At 38.4% G+C, this 25,184-nt stretch overlaps 1 protein-coding gene across 1 annotated transcript; it reads left to right on the plus strand.

The window, feature by feature from the left end:
- Window positions 1–485: 485 nt before the first annotated feature.
- Window positions 486–24,800, plus strand: serinc5 (serine incorporator 5). The gene is made up of 12 exons (XM_088335980.1): window positions 486–834; window positions 13,949–14,113; window positions 16,807–16,985; window positions 17,085–17,167; window positions 17,673–17,766; window positions 18,617–18,828; window positions 18,928–19,020; window positions 19,957–20,083; window positions 20,190–20,259; window positions 22,094–22,130; window positions 22,441–22,585; window positions 24,219–24,800. Exons 1-12 carry the CDS (start codon window positions 808–810, stop codon window positions 24,361–24,363), a joined length of 1,377 nt encoding a protein of 458 aa, XP_088192106.1. The 5' UTR covers window positions 486–807; the 3' UTR covers window positions 24,364–24,800.
- The last annotated feature ends 384 nt before the right edge of the window (window positions 24,801–25,184 follow it).

Raw genomic sequence — 25,184 nt, forward strand, 5'->3', positions numbered from 1 at the left:
TGATACATTACTTGAGACACACTGAGGTTTTAGAGTTTTTTGTTGCCCTCATGTAGGTTTTAGATCAGGGGATGGTGTGGTGATAATACAGTGGTTAGCATACTTTTTTTTTTTTTTACCAATTACTTCACACACGCTGAGTTTTCCTTGACCTCATAAAGGTTTTAGATCAGGGGATGGTGTGATGGTAGTGCAGTGACACATTCTCCTTACACGTGAAAAGTCCCCAATTTGAGAATGGGTTGAAACATATGGAGAGGGAATGGCACCACCAGGCTGTACTTGCCCAAGGCAGACCACAGGAAATGGCGCCCCTACAATCCTTGTGGTTAAGGGATTAACAGTCTCTACATCCCTTTGAGACTTCTTGTGATTCGGGGCTATACAAATCAACATGACTTGACTTGTACCAGTAACACACTGCCATCTAGTGGTTAAAAATTACACATTGTGGCTTAACGGTTTTTAAAACATCTACATAAAAATGGCGAAAGGATTTTTTTATTTTTATTTTGGATGGACGTTGTATACCTGTTTGTTTTAGTGAAAGAAAAGAGCGTGCCTTGGCCTTAAATTAGGTTGAGAAACATTAGTGGGGGATGAAAGAAGTTGGCGGGGGGATGGAGGTGCTTTTGCACAGAAAGAAGGAGGTACAGTAATACAGTTGTCAGGGGAGAAGAGGCGGCAGACGTTTTGCTTCGGTAGTTCGAGGCTGAGCAAGACGAGAGTCTGCCCTTCTGCGTTTGTTATCGTCTCCATGCTTCGGTTCCATTTAATTCACCGACTTTTTCTGTAACTGACCAAAGGATGTGCACTCCGTGTTGTATTTCTCAGGTAAGGAATTACACGTCTTTGTCCTCGTGACCCTTTTTTGATGCTGCCTGATGTTATCATTCTCAACAAGCGTTTTTTAGGTCATAAATGAAATAGTGGCTTGTAAATTATCAACTGTAGTAAAACCTACAATTATTCAATGTTGATATCGCTTTTGTCGGGAAAGAAATTAGCGAGGCTTAAGTGTGCTAGCTAAACAGCAGTTAGCAGGAACGGTCTGCTTTTAGGGAGAATGTCGTCATTGTTCTTCCGACCAGATGTGAAAAAGAAGCTGCTATTTCCATCACGAACGTCTTTTCCGACGCTGTGTCAAACAAATAAGCCAAAAACATCAAAATGGGTTTAAGTTTTCGGGTTCTACTATACCTTTCTGAAATTTTCTTTCACCCGACACATTTCGAACCTAACATGACCCAGTTTACACTTGCTTGTAAACGATATTTTCTTTAAATGTGTGAAAAGGCTTAAACACGTGGCTGTGTTTTTTTCCTGTGTTATAAAATGGATTCCTTTTGAACACATGCACTCCACTTTCTTCATTAACACAATGGGACTGTGATAGAAAACGTTAACTCTATGGCAGTGTTTTTCAACCAGTGTGACGTGAGACCTTGTTTATTGTGCCACAGGAAATTTCCTAACTTTATCTTTGCTAAAAAGCATGCCACTGTTCAGAAGCCTTGCTTTTTTACCCAGGGTGTTGATTTAATGTTTTTATGCTGAGCTTGAGTTGCATTTCGGTGTCTGAAAAGTGCTATACAAATAAATTTCAATTTGTTTGATTTGCTTTCTTCCAGTGATCATCTAAGTAACTGTAACATCCATGTCAGTAGGTGGCAGCAGATCTTTTGTATGCCAATTGTTTTCGCATGAGGTAGTACATGGAAATATAATTGATAACTTATTGTGTTTGATAAGGCTGTTTAAGATTGATTGATCAAATAAGGTGAAAAACCTTTTACTAAAAAAATGAAGTTAGGACTTAGTAAACCATTTCTGTTCCGCTTGAATGTTTTTTTCTCATTTTAAATATTATTTTTGTCATTTTTCTAAGAATAAATAAACATCACCCTTACCCTTGAAAAACAGGTTAAGTTATAGTCAAATCAAAAAACTACAGCAAAATGTTTAACCAAGTAAAATACTTGTATGCTGCAGTATCCACAAATGATAAGAAAAAAAATGATGCTGTCAATTTAGGTAAAACGATAATTATCTCATTTCATCAGCTACACCGCTTATCCTCAGTAGGGTCGCGGGGGTGCTGGAGCCCACCCCAGCAATCATCGGGCAGTGGGCAGGGGACACCCTGAACTGGTTGCCAGCCAATCGCAGGGCACACGGGGACAGACAACTCACTCGCTCATACACACCTAGGGACAATTTGGACCGGCCAATTCACCTGAAATGAATGTGGGAGGAAACCAGAGTGCCTGGAGGAAACCACGCAAGCACGGGGAGAACATACAAACTCCGCACAGGAAGTCTGGAGCTGGATTTAAACCCACGCAGGAGGTTCCCAAGACATGAACTGTGCCGCACATGCGCTAACCACTGCCCCGCCGTGCTGCCCCACGATAATGAGTTTTCTAATCATAAAATTTGAAAACAACATCTTTTTTGTTTGAAAAACATGAGGACTTATTAAAATAGAATATTTTAGATGAAAAAGTTCTCAACACTACTCATGTTTCACTCCTATACTTTGGATAAAAATAATTGTTTTTTGTTTGTTTCATTGTTAAATATTTAATATCATTACTATTATTTTGCTTTAGTTTAGAATTCTTTTCAGTTTTAGAATACATGGTTAAAAATGAAGAGTCTTGGTTTATCTAATTAATCGTCTGTGTAGATCTAATATCAAAATAATTGTTTGTCGAAGCCACGGTTGGCATACTTACCTATTATAATGCTCATTGGTCCACTTTAATTATTCAGATTATACTATTTTCAGCTTTTATGAAAAGGTCATTTATTTACCAGCTTGAATTCATGGTAAATTACGTTAATCTTTTACATTTGAAATTTTCAGTGCTCTGTACTTTTTTCCCCCCTGCATTAAGCATATGTAATATGAGCAGAAAATCATTTTTTTTAATTTGCCTATAACATTTATTTTCACACAGAATGTACAATGAACCAATTGTGGCAATTCAATTTAGCCTTTCTGGGGGCTTTTGTTGAAATCCTGGATTTAGCCTTCCTATGTGGAAATTCAGTGTTATTTTGTATCTATCTCTGACTTTTTCAAACATAATAAAAGCCTGATACGACAGCATGTTATTTGAACCTTCTATAACTAGCTGTTGTAAATGTGTTGCTTGTATACACGTGTCCACCAAATGGCCTGTAAAAAGTCTGTCTGCACTATTTTAACAGTAAAGACTAATGAGGATTAAAAAGTAAAGAAAATTGATAGATTTTGTGTGGTGGCTTCATACTTTTAGTCTGTGGGATGCACATCTGCTCCATAATATGCCACGTTAACCAGATTCTTTTTTTATTGTGTCGTCCCACATGCAGTTTTCTTTATCTCAAGTTGGTTTAATGGTTCTTTATATTTTCAAAACCTTTATGAGATGCACTTAAATTAAAATCCTGTCCTTTGTCCTCAAAACATGAATCCTTGGCTTTTAGCAGCAGTTTAGACATTTAAACGATAAATAAAAGAGTAATTTACTTACATATACACGATCATGTTGACATTTAAGACCCCGAACAACCCCACACAAATAATGTTCAACATGTCCTGCGCCCATAGGCTCAGGTGGGTTGCTCTGTTCAGGAATTTCATTAGACAAGCAAATCTCTCATTTCAGGAAAACTCAACTGCTTCCTGCTTGCTACAGTGGAAACATGGAAAAATGAAGGAAGCAAGGGGACAGAAACTATTCATTTGAAGATATCCATACATTTCTAAAAGGTTTTTGTGGGTGAAATTATCTTTGCAGTGATTATTAAAAAAATATATGTGCATTGTGGTTTCAAGAAGCCCAAGTTAGATTGTGGTCTTTTTGATCAAATTTTGCCTTGAAAATGGGAATTAAGTTACCAACACTGTTTGATTTGGAAAAAGAAGTGGTCATACTGTGGGAACAAGTACTTCATAACCTCTCAGTGGGGTTGGAGATGTCCACCATGTTGCAGAGAAGTAGGGGGTGGGCTAATGCCCAATATCGAGTGTGATCCAAAGCCCTATGAGAAACATTGGCAGTGACTGGAGAATACAAGTGAAAGCATGTTTAACAGTGGAAGCATGTAAGCAGGACAGCTAGGCTTTGCAACTTTCTGACAAGGTACATAGGGACTCTTAATCTGAAAACGGCCACAAATTTACAGAGTAGTTTGGTAGATTTGTTGCAAACCCTTGAAGACAGACTTAAAACATTTTCCAATTATTATCTTTATATGGTTGTGTTAATAATCTTAGCGCAATATTAATTACAAATGTTGGAAACAAATGGAGATCCTTCAACTAATTGATTAATCAACGAATAAGTTACTTTGAAATTATTTAATTTGCTCCCCCAAATGAAACAGATAGAGTTTTGAGGGATACCAGAAGAGAAGCCTCCCGATCAGACTTAGATACAGCACTTTCATCATCTAGTTGCCAGTTTTGTCGGTGACCACAAAATTAATTGAAATGTATATTTTCTACAATGATGTATTGAATAATGACCTGTTTCAAAACACATGGATTAGAATTAGGGCTGCAACTAATGATTAATTTCATAATCGATGAACAGGTCGGTTATTTTTTCGCTGAATCGATGCATCGGATTTCTAATTTCTCTCCTATTTATTCAAATATTGAAGTTTTGGACGAATAGACGATAGTGCACAAAAAATATTCTATGATATAAAACAATTAAAAATTATGTTTGTCAATTAACTTGATAATAAAAACATGCATAGAAATGTATGCCATAGACCTGCAAGTGTGCAAGACGCTCTTTTCCTACCACCTTATCCAGAGATCACATTAAATTTGGACTTATCATTAAAAACAAAAAAGAAAAAATAATACATTTAAATTTGTGTAGATTTTTTTATCCACAAAAAAATCAAAAATGTAAACAAACCCTCTTTTCAAAATGTTCGCCGGACACAGGCAGCTGATGGGGGGAGGAGGGAAGAAATTCTGGAATATGATAAACATTGTCAATATGAAAATGATATGTGCTCACGAATTTGCCCCTTGGATAGAGTAAAACATGTCACTATTAGTATTTTTCTTTTTACTTTATTTATTTTATACTTATTTTCTCATTGTTTTTCTTTTGTCTCTTCCCTTGAAAACTGTTAACTTTGTTTCATGATGAAACAGTCAAACACTTCAAAGTTGAAACTTCCATGTCAATTTTCTTTGTAAAGGAGGCAATGTTCAGAATGTAATATTTAAAAATAAAATAGCTTTTTCATAAAAATTCTTGCTGCCCTCTGTTGGGCCAAAGTGGTACTACAATTCCCAGCATCACAACGAAATGGTGTGCACTATAATTTGCATTGATTTAATGTTCTTGGTGGCTCATAAATCACATTATGATACAGAAAGTCGATGATGTAATTAGTTGCCAACGCTTTTAATCAATTTTGATCGATTTTGTCGATTGGTTGTTGCAGCAGGAATTGAAATTAAAACAATTTAAATAGATCAAATATATCGGTTAGTCTGGAAAATAATCAACACATAATAAGTCGATTCCAAATTGAATTACTCAGATATCCGCTAGTAAAGTTAGATAACAGACAGTTCAATTTATTAATCCCTACATGTTTTCTTTATTAATTCATTGTATTTACAAATAAACACTTTTACACTCTACTTTATAAATCACAATTTCCCATCATCATTTTTTCAAGAACACCACCAGTTAATCTTGCTCTTGGGATGTCATACCACAATTAAAACATAATCAAACATCAAAACATTACATTACAAGTTATCCCAATCTGGTGTGTTGGCTTTTATCCTTTCTCCCCCCCACAAATGGTTATATCGGTGCCAAGTGTTTTCAAGAGCACAACTGCTGTAATGCCACAAGTGGGACTGCTGATCCCCAAAGTCTGTGTTGATTAACTTCAAAACTCCGGGGACTTTTAAAATTATCGCCCAAATAACAGTGTGACTACAGTCCCCTCTATCACTTATTCGGTTTATAATGATTGATGCAGTTTAAAAACATCCACCCAGAAAAAAAAGTTTCAAAGGACGTAGTTTTTTTCACAAAGATGTCTTTTTTTTTTAAAGTAAAAGATTGAATATCTAAATCGTACTTTTAAAAAGACCTCTGGTGCAGAGAAGGTATGTTGTCAAGGGGATAGCAGAGATTTTACAAGTTCTCATCTCATTAGCTGCACCGCTTATCCTCAGTAGGGTCGCGGTGGATTTTACAAGTTAATACGTATGAATACATTTCTAAAACAATGCACTGTAAAGGTAATCACTTCTGACCTAAATGAAACATTTCGACATGAGATATCAGCTAAGCCGCGTCAAAAATCAAAATAAACATGCCATTACAGTCCTTCCTAAAGACCAACCGATACGGGTTTTTCAGGCCCGAGACTGATTATTAGAATTAAGAGGATGTCACTATTGAAGCCAATATTAAATTGCTGTAAAAGCCTAAAAAAATGTTTAATTTTTTTAATAATACTAAAAGAAACAAAGAATATTTGTTATAACTTAAAAAAAAAAAAGTTTATACCTCTTTGAAACCTTTCACATGAAAATAAATTAGATTTTCAACTCAACTAACATGACTAGTCTTTCATTTAAACCAAAAACTAACAGTGCAGGAAAGGTACATAAAAGCTTAAATAGCTCCCCAATTTTTTTAAATAAAAAAAGGGTCAAGACAACCAACATGAGTTAAATTATCTGAAAAAAAAGTGCATTGAAATTTCAACAGAGATCGCATATTGAAAAGTGTAGGCATTTCTGTTTAGGATCCAGATCGGCGAACTAATGATATGGTAACATCTCTCAGCTTTCCACTTTACCGTGCCCTTTATGCTCCCTCAATTACAAACACACCCGCTTGATTGCCAAACTAATAATGGGACAGGAGCCAAGATATCAGTGTCCACCTGAGGGTGCATCCCTAAAACAAGTTAACTACACTTTTCATGCTATGTCTTAATCTCACATACTATCAGCGGTCTTGATTTGCAGGCATGTTCGGAGTGAGCAGTGCTGCAGCTGTTTACTACGCTCTCATGTTCTTCTTCCTGTTTTAGTGTCATAGCCCTGGTCGCTTGTCCAATCAGAAGTGGTTAGCATCCCACACGGAGGGGAGGGAAGAGAGGGAGAGAGAGGCTCGGCTGCATCTGAGCCTGCCGAATAAATAAAAATGCTCATACTGATATTGGGTCAATCTCTAGTCCATCCACACATCAATGCTAAGTGGAGTGGATTGACTTAGATCTGTTAGCAACTCTAACATCTGATAATTGGCTGCATCCAAATGTTCAGATCTACTTCAAAATGTTTTCCATTGTCTGCAATTGGCTGTTTTTGTTAATTCAGTAGCTAAGCAATAAGACGTTTTGTTCACTAGCGTGAAACAAAATAAAAAAAAGACATACAAGTCCTTCGTTCTTGTGCAAGTTTTCTTTTGTGGTCAAGCTTCCCTGAGTAGGCTCAATTCCATAGCCTTTTCCTGGTTGTCATGGTAATAATAGAAGACAGAGTTGACATTGATCGTGCTGTTGAGTGGGAAGGCGAAGGACAGTTTAATTTGAATAAAACAAGGCTGACCCCTTCAAAACATGCTCATGCTCAGCAAGTTGAGAAAAGTTGGGTTGAAGTAATTTAACATATTTGATCCCTGGTGTATTTTAACAAAATTCTTCCAAATGGTTGTGTTGCAGTAGTTATTATTAAATTCATCCAGAAGTTTTTTTGTACTGCCAACCAAACACACATACACCTTAATTCAAATAATCTTAACCCTACTTTGAGCTTTTGGACGGATTTACCAAGAAAGAAGCAAAGACTTGAGGTTTGTACATAAAACAGAACAATGATACGTTTTAGCTGTGTGTACACAGCTGCCGAGACATGGAGACAATGGCTGTAGCACAGCCTAAGGCGACCCTAGGTCGCTCTCACAGTGGGAGGGACGCTACGCAATAAATCGCTTTCCATTGTCGGCAATGTTGTTCCTCTCTCTTTCTTCCCCTCAAACGTTTTTCTCCTCCTGCTCTGCTGTAATTTGAGTCATTGGGGTGTGACGAGAGTTTTGTCTGAAACTCTTTCTGTTTTTTGGTTTGGTTCCACGACCTCTGTCATAAATATTCTTGAGCGAATACTGGAAAAAGTCTCTGCTTGTGCTGTGAACCATTTATAGCAGATGTCACGGACGCAGAATTTTATCCGAAAATCCAACATCGACTACATGCAAATTTTGGTCACTGAGCCCAACAAGTAGGACAGTGAGCTATTTTTAAGTGAGGCCGTAATTTGTACTACTTAGTGCGTCTGTTCATTTTGGGTTGCTTTTCTTAAGATGATGATGATGACACTTTTTGATTAATTTTGGTTTGGAGAGGAGATTGTATTTGTATTTACCAATGCAGAAGATATGATAATTATCTGCAGTGCTGGGCATCTCTAGCCCATGTGCTAAGGACAGCACAGTTTCATATGTACTTGCGTCAAAATATTTTCACGTAAGCAAGGGACCCCAAACCTTCCTGTGAGTGCCACATAACTTTTCCCTTCTCTAATGAGAGTCCAGGCTCAGTTTGTAACAGTATAAGTGTGACGACTCCGGTAGTCCCGAAATGTAAACATGAATTTGTTTCCAGAAAGCCACAATCAAATAACCCTCACAGAACACAAGTCGGAAATAAAATAAAAAAAATGACATTAGTAAACACCAGATAACACTCTCTGGGTTCTTCATAGAAAAAAAACTTTGTTTTGGCTTAACAGGTCCAAGATCAGTTTAAATATCAGATCAATGGAGTTGTAAAGGATAGATGACTTGCACAAAGGCAGTCGGTTTTAACTTATTATCACACTATTTGGGTTGCTCTTCCTGAGATTATGACACACTTTAGATCAAACTAGCTAAACTGGGCTCCCGGTTGGCCTGCTCGGGCCAACAGGGGGGCCAAAGTGGAATCAGTGTATGCTGTCGGGCCTCTCTGTTGCTGAAGGGTTGCATCACCCCTTGTTGAGTTGTAGGCTTAATGTTTGGTGTTAGGTTAGGAAGAAGAAAGTGGAATGAATGTTAGGTGAATGTGAGTGTGTTTTCGACTCTAGCCGCCTCTCACTATGGGTATATAGATAGATAGAATCACAGTATTTTTAGTCACGGTACTCGAGACGAATTTTAATTTTGTTATGCGTGTCACATGTTATAATGACAATAAATTCTGTTCTATTCCTTTATTTTAAGCATTGTAAGTGACAAATGTTTTACCATTGCAACAAGTGAAATGTACAACATCTGTGGTACCATGAATAAAGAAGGCGTGATAATCAGATAAATCCCACTGCCTCTTCATGTCACATATATTAGTCCTGTTGTGAGAGTATGGTACTCTCACCCCAACGGCTTCTGCTTCACAGTCAGAAACTTCTGGCCGTGGATCAGCCGACCGTGAGATTCTAAAAGTGTCGGAATGGCTGTGGTTGGCATCGGCCCGGTATTGCAGTACCTCCGGGAACGGTGCATTCGCAATGATCGCAGCAAGGCTTTAGGGCTAGGACCTTAGCTTGGCCTTTTGGCTGAGAGTAAGTGTCCCGGCTCCTAGGCTTTGTAGCGTATTATGAACTGACCGATAACGGATAATGGATAATGAATAACGAAGATAGATCAAGAACCCTTAAACCCCCCCCCCTGCATTCTGGTTTTGAATCCTTTTTCAATCAAAAATGCGTACCCGGGCCACGAGTACTATTTGAGGTAAAAAGAAAAAAAATACCTGTGAAAAATCTGTGGGGTATTGTTCAGGGAGGCGGGCCATAATTTGGGGATGCCTTACATCCTTGTTTTTATAGTTACAGATTCCGCTAGCTAATTTGCATTGAAATTGTGTCAAATTGTCGCCATATAACTAAAATACAGGTTAAAAAGTGAAAAAAAACCTTAACACCGATAATGGTAAGTTTCTTTTAGAGTTAAAGGAAATATATGAATAGGTTTTTGGGGGAAATTGATTGATCTCCAGTATGTTGAGGCTTTTGTAATACTCTTCACTATTTCTGTTATGTACAGCTACTGTACCAAGTAATTGTGGGGTGAAAAGATCTTTTTGTGGGCTGGCCACACAAACACGACAATCAAGTTGGGGGTTTCTATGGAAATTGAAGTGGGGACATATGTCCGAGACGCTCTGAGCACCTGTCCATATGCTGGCAAGGCAGACAGGCAGTTGAGGAGGGGCCACGTTGAGGATAAGGCAAGCGTTGGTTACCATAGATACTCCTTTTTGTATCGGTGTCCAAAAGAATTTCTTTAGACCTCTCCTGTTTCTGACCCTCTCCCTCCCTCTCTCTTTACAGAGTCTGCCATTTGCCCACACACAGTGTGAGGTTCACTGGTGAAACACCCCCTAAACTAATGAAATTCAAACACCCTCTCTGTAAAATGCCCTCTTTAGTTCCTGGTTAATTTTAGTCTGTATTGCCTAATTAATCGCTCTTTGAGGAGAACGTGGGAGCGTAACCATTATCCTGTTAAGAAGCATGGAGGAAAATGCAAACCACGGGATCTCAAGTATGTTGACATGGTCTTGGGAGGAGCCGAGAATTCAGCCAGGAACTTTTGCCAAAACGTGCCAGTCTTGTGGTTAGAACCACACCTCCTGAAGTTTTTATTTAATAGCCTCCAGACCACCAACAAGTATGTTTTAAGATGTAGGTCATAATCATTGTGAGAGAATTTTTTTTTTAGAAGTTCTATTGCAACAAGCGAAATACTTTCTGAAGAAAGAGTATCTGACTAACATCATATTTACTTCCTTCAAAACCCAATTAAAAATGGCTATATTGGTGTGGTGTTTACAGCAGAACTCGTGTGAAGGACAGTTTTGTAGACCGGATGAATGACTAAATAGGAGAGACCCAGTCCTTTTGAATTCTCTTTGATAAAAACTAAAATTGCTGCAAGGCAAGGGAATTATCTTGTAAGAATCCTCACCTTGATTCCTGACTGGTATCTACTCTGTCAACTGAAATAAGATGTAGTTTTACTGATGATACAGTTTTTACTCTTCTTTTTTGTAGTTTGCATGTACTGCACGGTCCAGTCAGGTCCACCTTAGTCCTAGCCAAGTGAAAAAACTACCGCGTTCATTTGTTCTATAACGCATCTTTTTAACTTAAAAATAACTCTAAGTTTGAGTGCGCGTTATACACAAGGTTTTACCGTATTATCACACTAAATTGGTTATCACGGGATTAAAACCCTGGTTGCAGCAGCGAGAGCGCCTAACTCTAACAACTGGACCACCAGCAATATAGATAGAAATATGAAAAGGCATTGGGTTTTATCTCATTATCACACTTTTTTAGTTCCGGTACTAGAGACTAATGGTAATTTTATTGTGCATTTCACATGTTACAATGACAATTTATTCTATTTGATTCTTCTACTCTAATCACATTTAAAGTGTGATTATGAGATAAAATCTGCTGCCTTTTCTGTTGTCATCCATACCACTGGTGATCATGTGGTTGAAAATCGGTCCTTTCACCGCCACAACCCAGATTTGATTCCCACTGCATCAGACCGCAGGGATTGAGCTGTAAAAAAATTTTCAATTTAAAACATTATGCATGCACGTTTACCAACAAATTAAATACGGTATGTTAAGTTGGTAAGATTTATGTGCAATTGAGTGGCATCCAAGTTTTTTTCATATCTATAAGACACACACACACACACACACTAAGAAAATTAAACTTTTTTTTTTTACTTGCAATGCCAGTGCCTGGAGCATACAGTGCAGTGAAAAAGTATTTGCCCCTTCCTGATTTCAGTATTTTTTTGGGGGAGATTTATCATTTACAAAGGGTTCAGTTAATCAAACTAATTTAATACAAAAAGGACAGGGAAGTACAAAATGCGTTTTTGAAATGTTGATTCCATTTATAATGGTACGAAAAAAAATCAAAACCTAACTGCCCCTATGTGAAAAAGCAATTGCCCCCTGAACCTAAGTGAGTGGGGCCACCTTTGGCAGCGATAACAAAAATTTAGCTTTTCGATAATAGGAAGAGTCTTTCACAACACTGTGGAAAATATTTGACCCACTTTCCTTTGCAAAAGTGTTTTAAATCTGCCATATTTTAGGGCTTTCTAACATAAACTGCCTGTTTAAGGTCACACTACAGCATCTCAATAGGATTAAAATCCAGACTTTGACTTGGCCACTGCAGAATCTTCATTTTGCGTGTGTGTGTTTTTTGTCGCAATTCAGAGGTGGCATTTGTCTTCCGGATTGTTGTCCTGCTCCGTGATCAGAAAGCTTTTGATTTTGAGGACACATACTGCTGATCATGACCAGAATTCATTGTCCCGTTAACCACAGCAAGTTGGCTCTGAAGCAGTAAAGCAGCCGCAGATCCTTACACTGTTACCGCAATGCTTTAAAGTTGGCATTATGTTCTTTTCGTCAATTGCTGTGCCACTTCTATGCACACCTTCCAAAAAGTAACTTTTTTGACTCATCAGTCCACAGAATGTTTCTTCAAAAGTCTTGAGCATAATCAAGATGATTTTGGCAAATGTGAGACGACTCCTTTTGTTCTTTTGTGAGAGCAATGCTCCTTACCCGGGAAGTCTTCCATGGATGCCAATTTCGGGCAGTGTCTTTCTTAAGTCATGATCACTGAACTTAACTGAGGTGGGTGAGGCCTGCAATTCCTTGGATATTTTTCTAGGTTCTTTTGTAAACTACTGGATGAGCCATTGTCACACTCTTAGAGTAATTTTAGTTGGGCGACCACTCTTGGAAAGGTTTGCCACTGTTCCCAGTTTTCTCCAATTTGTGCATAATGGCTCTGGAAGTAGTTCGCTGGAGCCCTACAGCCCTGGAAGTGGCTTTGGACATTTTCCGGGCGGATGGATTTCAATTACTTTTTTTCTAATTCTGGATTTTTTGGGATCGTGGCATGTCGATTGTGTTCTTGCGATTTTGTAGCCTACTTCACTTCGTCTAACCAAAACAATTTAAGTGATTTCCTGATTCAACACAGGTAGTGGAAATCTGTTTTTGGTGCAGCCTGTGGAATTAAACGCAACTTTCCCAAAACTGTGGTCACAGTTACCTTTTGATTTAACAAGAAGGGTAACTACTTGTGCACATTGGGCCAGATAGGCCTAGATTTCTTTTTGGGTGCCTTAATTAATGAAATCAACATTTCAAAACTCCTTTTTGCATTCTCTTGAGTTGTCTCTAGTATGATATTTGATTGGTTTAATGATCAGAGGGATAATAATGCAAAAAAAAACTCAATTCAGGAAGGGGGCAAATACTTTTCCACGTCACTTTATCACGGGTATCCAATTGTGTCATGTGGTCCACACTCAATTTAATTTATCCTGTGAGGCCTTAATTAAACAATCTCATGTACGAAAAAAGTCTATAGCGAATTTGTTAAACTTGACTCGGACTCCAATCTAGCCTGCCGCATCATTTTCCTGTGGCTCATGAAAGCAAATTATGCATACAGACTTCATGTTTATTACTACTTGGCATATTTGAAATTTTCCAACTTGCTACAGTATAGTATATTTGGTTGCCAATACGTTTTAATTTTTCTTTCAGCCATCTCTTGACATTTACTATGGTCTTGTATCATGCATGTCACCCCACTGAATCATTTTTAGCTATGCCTCTGAGTAATAGTAGAGCAGCGCTTAAAAGCGAATATAAAAACAACAAAGACTCGCTAGTTGTAAAAAAATTGTAATCTTTTGTTACGTGTTGTGGGAAAAGTCACAAAAACGGGATTGAATGACTCCAGTAAGCACTTTTCCCCCCAAATAACATTTAGGGGACCTGTGACATAAATGTCTTGTATCTGTTTATAGACTATCTTCACATTTTTTGCTTTTTGCTTTTTCTCTCCCCCTTTTCAATGCAGCTGGCCTGCTGCTGCGGCTCAGCGGCTTGCTCGTGCTGCTGTAATTGCTGCCCCAAGATCAAGCAGTCCACGGCTACTAGAGTCATGTATACGCTCTTCTTCCTTTTGGTCACTGTCGTCTGTGTCGTCATGATGTCCCCCACAGTAGAAGAACAGATGAAAAATGTAAGTACATACATATTTTAAAGGCAAGACTACTTACTCACAAAATCCATTTAGGAACATGTATTTGACTATCCAATTTTCGTATTGTAGTGTTTTTTGTTTTTTTTTACTTAGCTATGTTCATATGAGTGCTCACTGTGTATTTCTTTGTTAAAACAAGAAGCTGCGAAGGCGTCTTCAGGCAAAATAAGCTGTTTGATACCCTCCCTATTTAGACCCAAATCAAGTATAAATGTCCACTTTTCAAATTTATTGAACAAAAGGATTGTGCAGTTTAAACCAGGAATAGTAAAATATATTTATATTTAAAAAAAAAAGACCAGCAAAACCAAAATGACTTAAAGTAATAATATTACTGCTCAATTAGCAGCATTTTTAATGAAATCCAAGACGGTTCACTTCATTGGGCTTTGTCTTTGATTTGTTTATTTAATATTTGACACTTGCAAAGACGATTGCATAGGATGCTAGTTTTTTATTTTGACTATTATTGCACACTTTTGTTGTTTTGACTTTTATGAATTGTTTACCTCATTGTCACGTTTGTCCTATCATGCCACTGTTCCCTGATATCCACACCCTTTAAGGCAAATAAGAAGAAATGGCTCGGGGGGAGGGGGGCTTAAAAACATGTTGGAATTTCTTATCTGAGGTTGCTCTCTCCCCTGTTCTTCTTTCAAGTTTAAAACCCATTGATGTATTCTCTTTCTACTAAAATTCAAATTTAATGGTATACAAGATGGTAAAATCCATATCGTATACAGTAAGACCTCGGTTATCGCGGTTAATGGGGACCAAAACCATAAGTGAAAATCCGGGAAGTAGCGGTGCACCTTAATTTTTTTTATTATTATTATTATTATTTTAATTATTATTTTTTAGACCCGGTTAATGGGGACCAAGACCACCCGCAAAAAGTGAAAATCTGCGAAGTAGCGACGCCCCTTCAAAAAGAAAAAAAAAATCTCATCTTCATTATCTGCACTGCTTATCCTTATTATTCGCGAGCGAGCCCCTAACCCGCGGCGCGGGTACTTTTGGGCGCGATTCGCACGACACCGTGACGGCCTGTCGGAAGCGCAGCGGAATGCGCGTTTACGCGAGGGGGGGAGGATTTTGTACGGGTGTCGGATTTGGGCACAACACCGGCGCGCGGTTTTGGTGCGGCTTCCGCTTCACCGCCGTAATGCATAATAGTCTTTGAGATCCCGTCAGCAAACACGAGCTTTAACGTGCGCCACGAGCACCATGCTAAGCCGGGAAGGCTCTCGACTTACTCTGGCCGTACTGAGTGTACTGGTAGCCCACGGCTGCCACTGCTGGGTCCACGCGGCTTCCGCTTCACCGCCCCCTAACCCCCACAGGTCCCCCCTACCCCTTTCCCCCCCATCGAGGGCCGTGTTGGTGACTTTTTCATCCGCGTTAACAAACGCATTTTGTAGAATACGATCGCGCTTTATTGTTTCAATAAGCGTATTAAATAGAATACGATCGCTTTTGTCGGAAGCGCAGCAGAATGCGCGTTCACACGAGGGGGGGAGGATTCTGTACAGGAGTCGGATTTGGGCACAACACCGGGAAACGAGAACGGCGCGTCGTGCTAGGGTCGTCGGCCGAGGGGGATTCCCGCAAAGAGTAGCGACGCCATTACAGACTGCGAAGCTCTGAATCCGCGAACGTCGAACCGTGAAGTAGCGAGGTCTCACTGTATATTCTCTACTGTATCTGCAATTGGCCATGCTTGACATGTGTAGACAAACTTTCTCTTTCTCTGGTGTGAAATGGCAGGTGTCACATCTCATTTGCACGGAATTATCTAATATTAAGGAGTTCAAATGACCCTCAGTTGTTTTTTTTATTTTACTAGCATTAGTTTGTTAAGTCAAAGGCCCATGATCCACTGAAAACGGGCTCAACCCACCAGTTGAGAATCACTTATAGAGACTCACACATTGTCACTCAACGGGAAGTCTCTGGCTTTAAAAACAACCGTTTCATGGATGAGGGCTTGGCACATTATAAAGCTGATAATCCTGTCACTTTTTAGAAATATGGAAATACTGTATGCCTGATATGGCCAAGGCTGAAATCCTAATAACTCGATCTTTGTGTCTCATGATAAAGACTGACGAATTATTCTGCAGTTGCTTGTGCGTCAGGAGTCTGCTTTGACATGACTCCATTCTTTCTTAATCAAATTTGATAAATGAATCTTCACTCGTCTATGTTGAAGGCCACATCCATCTTTTATCAGCCCTACACATTTAAGGATTTTTTGTTTATATTAAGGATGATGGACTAGACGGAAATTGACTCAAATTTAGTTTTTCTTAGTACATTCTATGTCTTTTTAAGATTTATTAGGGGACAATCTTCTATTGAGTTTTTCTAAAATTCAGTGGCCACTAATTAAAGTCGGCTGTTTGTTGACACTGAATCTGATGTGTAACAACAGCCTGCAGCCATCATGTCTTAAACAAAGGCTTGAACACACAAAAATCAGGATTGTTATTCCTGCCTGTCGACACTTTTTGGTCCTAAAGTGGCATGGCGATTAGAATAGAAGCTGTTGGCCCTTTTTCAACTGAGGCCTTGACAAACATGAGTAGAAGTGGGCGGTTTGGGGCTTTCAGTGCGCCTCAATTCAGCGATGAGCTAATCCAGTTTGCTTTTGTGTGTATGCTGTCAATTAGATCCCCTTTTACAGTGAACTGTGTGAGAAGATGAATGCAGGAAAGAACTGCCAAACCCTGGTTGGTTATTCAGCCGTCTACAAGGTGTGCTTTGGCATGGCCTGTTTCTTCTTCATCTTCTCCATCTTCACCATAGGAGTCAATAACAGTACTGGCTGGAGGGCGGCCATACATAACGGGTAAAAAGTCTTGACTCAATAATTTCTCTTGGGCGCATTTGAAAATCAATTTGAAAGATGAATTGATCACAGTTAGAATTACCTCTTTTTTTGTTTCAGGTTCTGGTTGCCAAAATTTGTTTTGCTTGTGGCTAGCTGTGCAGCAGGATTCTTCATTCCACAAGAGGAAATTTTTCTGGAAGGTAAATTCTGTATCTGAGATTAATAATCAGGAGTATAATGATAAAATACATATAAGTATTATTTGTGCATTATGCATATCATTAGATGTATTTTCTTACTCGATTATCATAAATGATAACAACAAATGTATTTGTTGTTTCTTTGGTTTTGCCTTACGTTTGATATACTATTAATTGTGAATTAAAAATATTTTAAAATATAATTAAATACGAAGTTGATTTTCCTTTACATAACCTGTTAAAAGCATTTTTTTAATATTAGATTTATTTAAGTATAAATATCCAAGTCATATTTTGCAAAAATCCAACCACCGTCTATATGTAGCATTTTTGTCTTGTATTTGGAAGGAAATAATTTTAGTATTTCTGATTGCCGATTGCAGTTACTAAAAGAGGACGCCAAATGTTCACACAAGAAAAATAACGATCACTCTCATCATTTTGAAGGAGCTACACTTTAGTAGGATATAGGGTCAACTTAATGCGGTGCATGTTTTTCCCCCAGTGTGGCGCTACATTGGAGCTGCAGGCGGCTTCCTCTTCCTGCTTATCCAGCTTATGCTCCTGGTGGAGTTTGCCCACAGATGGAACACAAATTGGTCAGTCAGTGCGAACCCGCTTCTCTAAACTCATAATGCCAATTGAGTTCATGTGAAACTGAGAGTAAACATATTCTGTGTTTTAAGTTAAGTCATGTTTATTTGTATAGCTGTTGATCACAAGGAGTCTCAAAGGGCTGCAGAGACTATTATTATTACAACACAACATTTTTTTGTACAGATCATTAAATATGCGACTTATTGGGTTTCATGTTAAAGACAATATCGTTCAGTATTTTCCCAGCTTCAGTAGGACCGGCCTGGGTAGTTGATTCTAATGTTATTCCATATTCAGTGCTAAAACTCTTATTTTGTATTTCCTTTTTATTTATTTCAAAGCAATATGGGAATTGAGGCAAGCAAATTTATATTCATAGCTCCAACTTGAGTTTGTTTAGTGTGGTGAGTAGGTTCAGATGTAAAGCTGACTTTATTCAATTGTTATAATAAACAATTTGTTATCACATTCAATGCCAACCCAAAAAAATATTTTTCTGTTTCGTTTGTCAATAAATGTGTTGCGCTTAGAAAAGATCCCCCTTCATCTGTTATTATACTTCACAGGGTGGGCTACAACTGTAGGCTGAATGATAAAGCATAGTACTGAAAAACAAAGCTAAATATTTTGCGTTGACATTTTTACCGGTCCGGCCCACCTGAGAACATAAAGTCTGCATTTTTCCCCACAACCTGTGCGCACTGACTTTTCTGTCTTTGATGTATTTCTTTAGGACCCTGTTGGTTATTTTTCTCCCCTTTTTTTATATTTTTAGTCTTCTCTACCTATATTCATTCATTTTTTTCCTTGTTTTTCTTTTTATCCCTTTCTTTATACACTATACTTGCACAGGAGCTCGGGAGTGAAGTACAACCGCTTGTGGTATGCGGCGCTCGCCCTGGTGACTCTGGTGTTGTTCAGTATTGCGGTGGGAGCCGTGGTTTTTATGGGTCTTTACTACACCCACCCGATGGCTTGTCGCCTCAACAAGGTCTTCTTGGGGATCAACGCCACCCTCTGCCTCGTCGTTTCCATGCTTGCCATCTCCCCGCTTATTCAGAAACGTAAGAACCCGTTTAAAACCCATGTCCATTTAAATATACTTTGAATTGTTCTCGATTCTCTTTAATCTTATTATTCTGTTTACCTTTTGGGTCATTCAGTCCAGCCAACGTCCGGCCTGCTCCAACCAGGAGTTATCAGTGTTTATGTCATGTACCTCACCTTCTCAGCTTTCTCCAGTAAACCAACAGAAAGTGAGTATTGGTTCACAAACGATGTTACGTGAACATTTTTATTATCGTGGATACAATTCGCACTGAAAGTGAGCTGCTCTGCTGACAAAACAAATGATTTTTCTGGCAGAGTAACCAGTAACGTTCTGCACTTACTCTTGGGGAGTTTAAAAATCAAATATTTGAAGAAAAATATCCGGTTTCAGAATAGATTTTTTTTGTTATTTTCACGATATTTTACAAATACCTACCTCTTTATACTTGTGTTTTTCAAATGAGTTCCACTTGATAAACTCAAATTTTATCACAAGCATAGCTTGGACAGCAAATGAACAGTCAAGGGGTCCCAAGGTTGTCCAAACCCAGCCTTTTTCACAAGATAGTAAGGAGTGCTTGTTGGAGCGCAAGAATGTGCTTGAATTTTCACCGACGGGTGATAAAACTAAAACACTACATTGAGTGTATTTTAAAGAGGAATTTGTGTTTTAGAATGGCCAAAAGCTCCAAAAATGTTTTAGGAAAGGTGTCTAACACTTGCCTGATTAAAATTGAACAGTGTTTATCACCAGAGGATTCTCTAACTGCCCAATACAAAATAAAGTTAGCTTTCGTTAGAGATGCACTGCTGTTAGTATCGGCAGTACGCTGATTTCGCAGCCAATTAATACAATATAATGATATTTCCTGTATAATAACATTAGTAGTTGTCACACTCTACCAGCACTTGTTGATGGATTAGTCAGTAACTCTTATGCCCAAACACCAACAGACTACAATTTTTACTGTCCTATTTCCTATTTTCCACAAGAGGTGTTCCACATTTTCCTCACCACTTCCAGTTCATCAATCTACACCGCCACTTTTCCCGCTCGTTAATTATTTACCCTTCCGGTGCCATATGCATGATAGTGCTTAACATTCTGCTACAGTAAGCTGTTTTTGCTTTTCTACTTGTAGTGGTGGTGAAAGAAGGCTTGAACACAACCGTGTGCGTCTTTCCCTTCAAATCTGGGAGGGAAAGCGACAAAAAGATCGTCTCAAGTTTGGGAGCTGTCATCCTGTGTGGCTGCATTCTCTACTCCTGGTAACAGCTCTCACTGAGAATAACATTTGCGAGGAAGACTGTACTTGCTTGCTATCCGCAGTCACTCCTGATAACAAACATTTCACGGCCTTTTTTTTCCCACCAGCTTGACCTCGACTATCAAGCGAAGATCCGCAGCCCTGCGAGTGTGCAGAAACAGTGAACCAGAAACTGAAGTAAATGCACACTTGTTACAATTTAATCACCTTTGATATATTTGGAACTCATTCCCTGCCATCCGATAACGATTCATGGATAGGGAACTTGTCACTTTCCCCTGGGCTGGAATGATAATGACCTCAGTGTCTTCCTGTGTTGGGGCGTTGTAGAGTTTGGAGCAGCATTTTGTCCATCTATTTATTCATGACCTCTTTTTTCCTGTTAGAATACCACAGTCTTTTGCCTGTTTTGTTTGTACTATACTGTGAAAACACACAAATTGTTTCAAAAGTTGATCCAAACTTTTGGGATTTGATAACATGCATTGAAAGTTGGGTCCAACTTTTTTTAATGGTTTTGAACAACATTTTATCTGATACTTATTTCCATTTGTTCCTTCTAAAACTCATTTTTTGGTCTCCGAATCATATACATTTTGTTGTTTCTTTTCCAAATTGATTCAATTTATTTGGGTTGATCAAAACAAAAATGAAACCATTTTGGGACTTTGTGTAAATAAATTTGCTAATTGACTAATTTTATTTATAGAAAGTGAACCCTTTATTGTGGTGGTGGTGTTTATGGAAAATAACCCGGTACATACTTACCAAAGTAATCTGTAGGGCTTTAAGTAATAACTATCTTAATTGTTGTAATTGGATATTTTTTTAATTTTGTATTAAGTTTGGCATTAGATTAGTTTGATCATGTGGTAAATGATAACACACACAAGAAAAATGGGTGGAATGAAAAATACATATTTGATTGAACGTACTGCAGACTCAAACCCCCCAAAAATTAATTCTCTATCTAGAACCGATAAGTCACTTCGCTCGGTCAGTAGAAACATAAATCCATCAATAAACCTCTGTCTTTTTTTGGGGGATAGGCAAATAAATAATAAATTAAAATCAGGTAAACAGAATTGTCTTGGTAAACAAAGAACAGGCTCATTTGAAGCAGTGGAACAGTAAAAAGAAGGGCATTTTGTAAGGTTTATTCAGTGGTCAACTGCAAAGTCGGACAAAACTACCTAACAATTCTCAACAGTTTGAAATCAAACGGTTTTAACAACTGACGTTTGACGTGTTTACTATTTTAACACCAGACGTTTGTTCAAACTGCATGCATTTGATTTCAAATACGTTTGTCAGGCACAGTATGACATAACGCTCGAGCTCCCCTTTATAGTGAAATATAGCCGAATAAAATGTACAATGCATGTTATCAACACCGTGTTGGCCTAAATGTGAATTTTACCAAGGCGAGTCAGACTCCGTTTCGTTTAACTGTTTGCCAGGCTTTCTATTTAAATGTTCATGCATAATCAATGTGCTGCCATGATACAAAATGTCTGCTTTGCACCCTTTTTAAGTACTCATTTTGTACGCTGCATTCAGGCTAAAATTTTCCCAAATTTTGGTTCGCTGACTGGATGTTGATGCCGCCATTTCTGTATGTTTATGTCACCTGCTCCAGACAAAGACGCTACTGTCTATTGCACATCCACGACTCTCAGCAGATTATATCTTGATATCAGATCTCTCATTCTCTTGGGAAAACTTGTCTGGCGAAAATAGTCAACAATGGAATTCATTGTCAACTATTTCTATTACAGACTTTTGTCGACAACGTCAACTAAACATTGCAGCCCTAGTATTTGTCATGCTACTCTTGTCCCAAATACGAATCATTTGTTTCTTTTTTTTTTAGAATGTGGTCAAATTTACTTTTCACCTCTAAAGCCGCCAATGTTAGTTGCAATGAGAGGAGGCTTGATGAAGACACTAGGAAGGATGTATTATTTTATCTTTTGGTCCATGTGGTTCTCATGTTTTTCTTGACCCACAGAGAGCCCGTTGCTGTTTCTGCTTTGGAGATGACGCCGGTAAGAAAAATCCCTCTCCTTTTCATTTCACACCTTTTCCTTTTCTTCACGGCCTCCCGCCTGCTCGTGTGCCTTCAGCCTGTTGAGAGTGTGAATGTTCCCAGTGGTAGCGGGTGCACTCACACAGCGCCTCTGCTCATTGTTATTCATTGCACTGATGTGAAATAGTGAGAAAGTATTGGTCAGCAATCACAGATGACGCTACTGTTACTAGGACATTTAAGTGACACCTCTTGAGCCTTCAGTAGACTACTACCGCCCCCTGTTGGATAAAATATGGCTGGCATATGAGCGTTTGTTGTACTTTCAGATGACTATGACGAAGAGAAGACAGGTGGAGGACAAAATGTTGTGTATGACGAGAGTGAGACCACCACCTACAGCTACAAATATTTCCACTTTGTTTACTTCCTGGGTTCCCTTTATGTCATGATGACCATAACAAACTGGTTCCAGTAAGTCATCGCCATTGCTCTTTTATTACAGAGTTTCACCCAAACTACAAGGCGCACTTAAAACCCCCAAATTCGCCACAAATATGAAAGTGCAAGAGTTTTACGGTGTACCATCTTATCTGTGCTATGATTAAGCAATCGGAAAACATCGCTGACTAAAATCTCATAACATTGTGTGCAACAGAAATCATTCTCCTGTCGCGGTAGTGTGAGTGCCGACAATTACCCACTAAAAATACAGACCTATGAAAACACATAAGGTTTTATCTTATCATCAAACTATTTTTTTACAGTGCCAGAAACTAATGGAGAAAACAGAAAGTAGTCCTGAAAGATATAAACAAATGCAAAGTCAGTTCATCATCAGAAACACCAAAGAGCTATTTTCCTCGCTGTTATTTAAAAAGAAAATCACTCATCACTGCTGCACCCAGAATGACTAATTAAGAAAGGGGATTCAATAATTGATAACTCATTATATTATGATTTATTTTTTTCCCATCAACAATGAGTACTATTTTGGAGGATGTGAATACTGCAGCTGTGTACATTGTTACAAAGAATGACAATACAAAGGAAATTATTATTATTATTATTATTATTCTCTAGTATAGACTACTCTTGCAAGATTTACTTTTTGTAATGTTAAGCATTTCTATGGCAGAATTTGAATTATTTTAATATAACCTATTTTCAACCATATGATTTTATATCTATGTAGTTATTTAGTCATCTAAATGTATACATGATTGAATATAGATACAAAAATATACGAAATGCATACTCCTGTACCGAACAACGAGCTTTTGAGCCTTTAATATGTGCCAACAGCAAAGAACGTAACATCATCCCCACAAAGTTTGTTTTCAACAAAAATATGAAAGCCACAATTGATGCAATGCATATTGTAAGATGTGATACTCACAATTTCGGAACAAAATTTTTTGTCCCCAGTGATTTTAGAACTAGCATTACTATTCTCACACGCTGCTGCCTAGCAATGCTCCTCTGTGAAGAGCGGGATGGCGCTTTAGACCGAAAAACGGTGACCAGATGATAAAGGTGCTTGATCTAAGTCAGATCAGGAGGCGTCTCCTGCTACTGGTAACCATGGAAACCAGTAATATCTGTTTCATGTGGGGCAGCAAACCCCAACCCAAAAAATTGGCCCGGAGAGGGATTGGCACCGCCAGGCTATATTTTACCAAGACACGCCACAGGAAGTGGTGCCCTGATGATCCTGGCGGTTAAGGAATTGGTGAATCTTGATATCTTTCAGGACAACTTTGTTTCCTCTAACATTCATTTCTGGCCCTGCGAAAAAAAAACATTTGCGTAATAATGAGAAGAGAAAAAACTGCCTCTTCGTATGTTATATGTATCAATAGTGGGTTTGTGGTTTGGTTTTGGAGCTCTTAGTGCCACAAACCTGGTTCGATTCCCGTAGCGTATAATTTTTTGCGATTTTGGTTTGCGCTATTTTTCAACTGATCAATAAGAAAAAATGTGACAAAAAGACTATATTTTGGGGTGCGCCTTAGAATCCGGTGCGCTTTATAGGGCGGTAAATACAGTATTTTAACTCGAAAATGAGATCTGAATCTTAAATCGTTTTGCCGTTTCTATTTTGAAGTTACGACAACTACAGGATCGAGAAGCTTCTGGATGGGAGCTGGTCCGTGTTCTGGATCAAGATTTCCTCCTCGTGGGTCTGTCTCCTGCTCTACATGTGCACTCTCATCGCTCCAGTCCTCTGCCCCAAACGTTTTGAGGCCTAAGACGAGACGCCGCAATCACATTCTGCTCAGGAGACATGCTGACAGGTCACCGTGAAGCTTTGAAGGCTGAGCCCAGGGACCAGTAACAGTTTTCTTTTAAAAATTTTCTCTTTCAATCTTTTACCGCTGCCCTTTACTATCTGCAGCTTTGAACCTGGAAAAACATCTGATGCCTTTACGACACCGTTTGCAAATGCCCATGTTACGCTTTTAATACCTTGATGGTATTTTTGTTACTTTATTCTTTTTTTTTTTTAACTATTGAGGGATATGACCTAGGTAGATAGACAATTATAGAACATTTCTTCTTGCAATCTTCCTCAAAAAGTCCATTTGTTGAGGTCCTCCTTTAGAGACTTCAAGTTTCCTCCTCAGATTTGACCTAATACTATATTAGCATGAGTCTGCAGTTGTCCCATAAATTTGTAGCAGAATGACACGTGTGTCTGTGTCTGTGTGTGTGTTTTACTAGACTGAAATCATTTGTTATTGTTTACTTTTGAGTCCCTTTGTGAGGGAGTTTGTAAAACGAATTACTTTTTCTAAATTGATCTCAGGCTTTGAGTCCAAATTTGCTTTGTTATATGATGTGCCCTTTTGTAGATGTTTTCTATGTGATCAAAAAAAGTTCCCTGTTTTGGGATTTTTTAACTTTAGGGTGCCACCAGACTGTACTTGCCCAAGACACACCACAGGAAATGGTGCCCCTCTGACTCTAGTGGTTAAGGGATCCGACCAACCAGCCAAGCTCAGTGCTACCTTCGGGCAAAATCTTATGGAGTAGAAAATAATCATATATTCAATCGATTGAAGATTTATTT

This window comes from Urocampus carinirostris, chromosome 5 (genome assembly GCF_059441175.1).
Source record: "Urocampus carinirostris isolate Australia breed hairy pipefish chromosome 5, RoL_Ucar_1.0, whole genome shotgun sequence".
NCBI lineage: Eukaryota > Metazoa > Chordata > Actinopteri > Syngnathiformes > Syngnathidae > Urocampus > Urocampus carinirostris.

Bases quoted from the DNA above. Each gene is read 5' to 3' on its own strand.
- serinc5 (XM_088335980.1), top strand. From the start codon at position 808: ATGTGCACTCCGTGTTGTATTTCTCAG. The intron at 17,767-18,616 runs GTCAGTCAGTGC...ATACTTGCACAG, and splicing joins CACAGATGGAACACAAATTG to GAGCTCGGGAGTGAAGTACA. The intron at 20,260-22,093 runs GTAAATGCACAC...CTTGACCCACAG, and splicing joins ACAGTGAACCAGAAACTGAA to AGAGCCCGTTGCTGTTTCTG.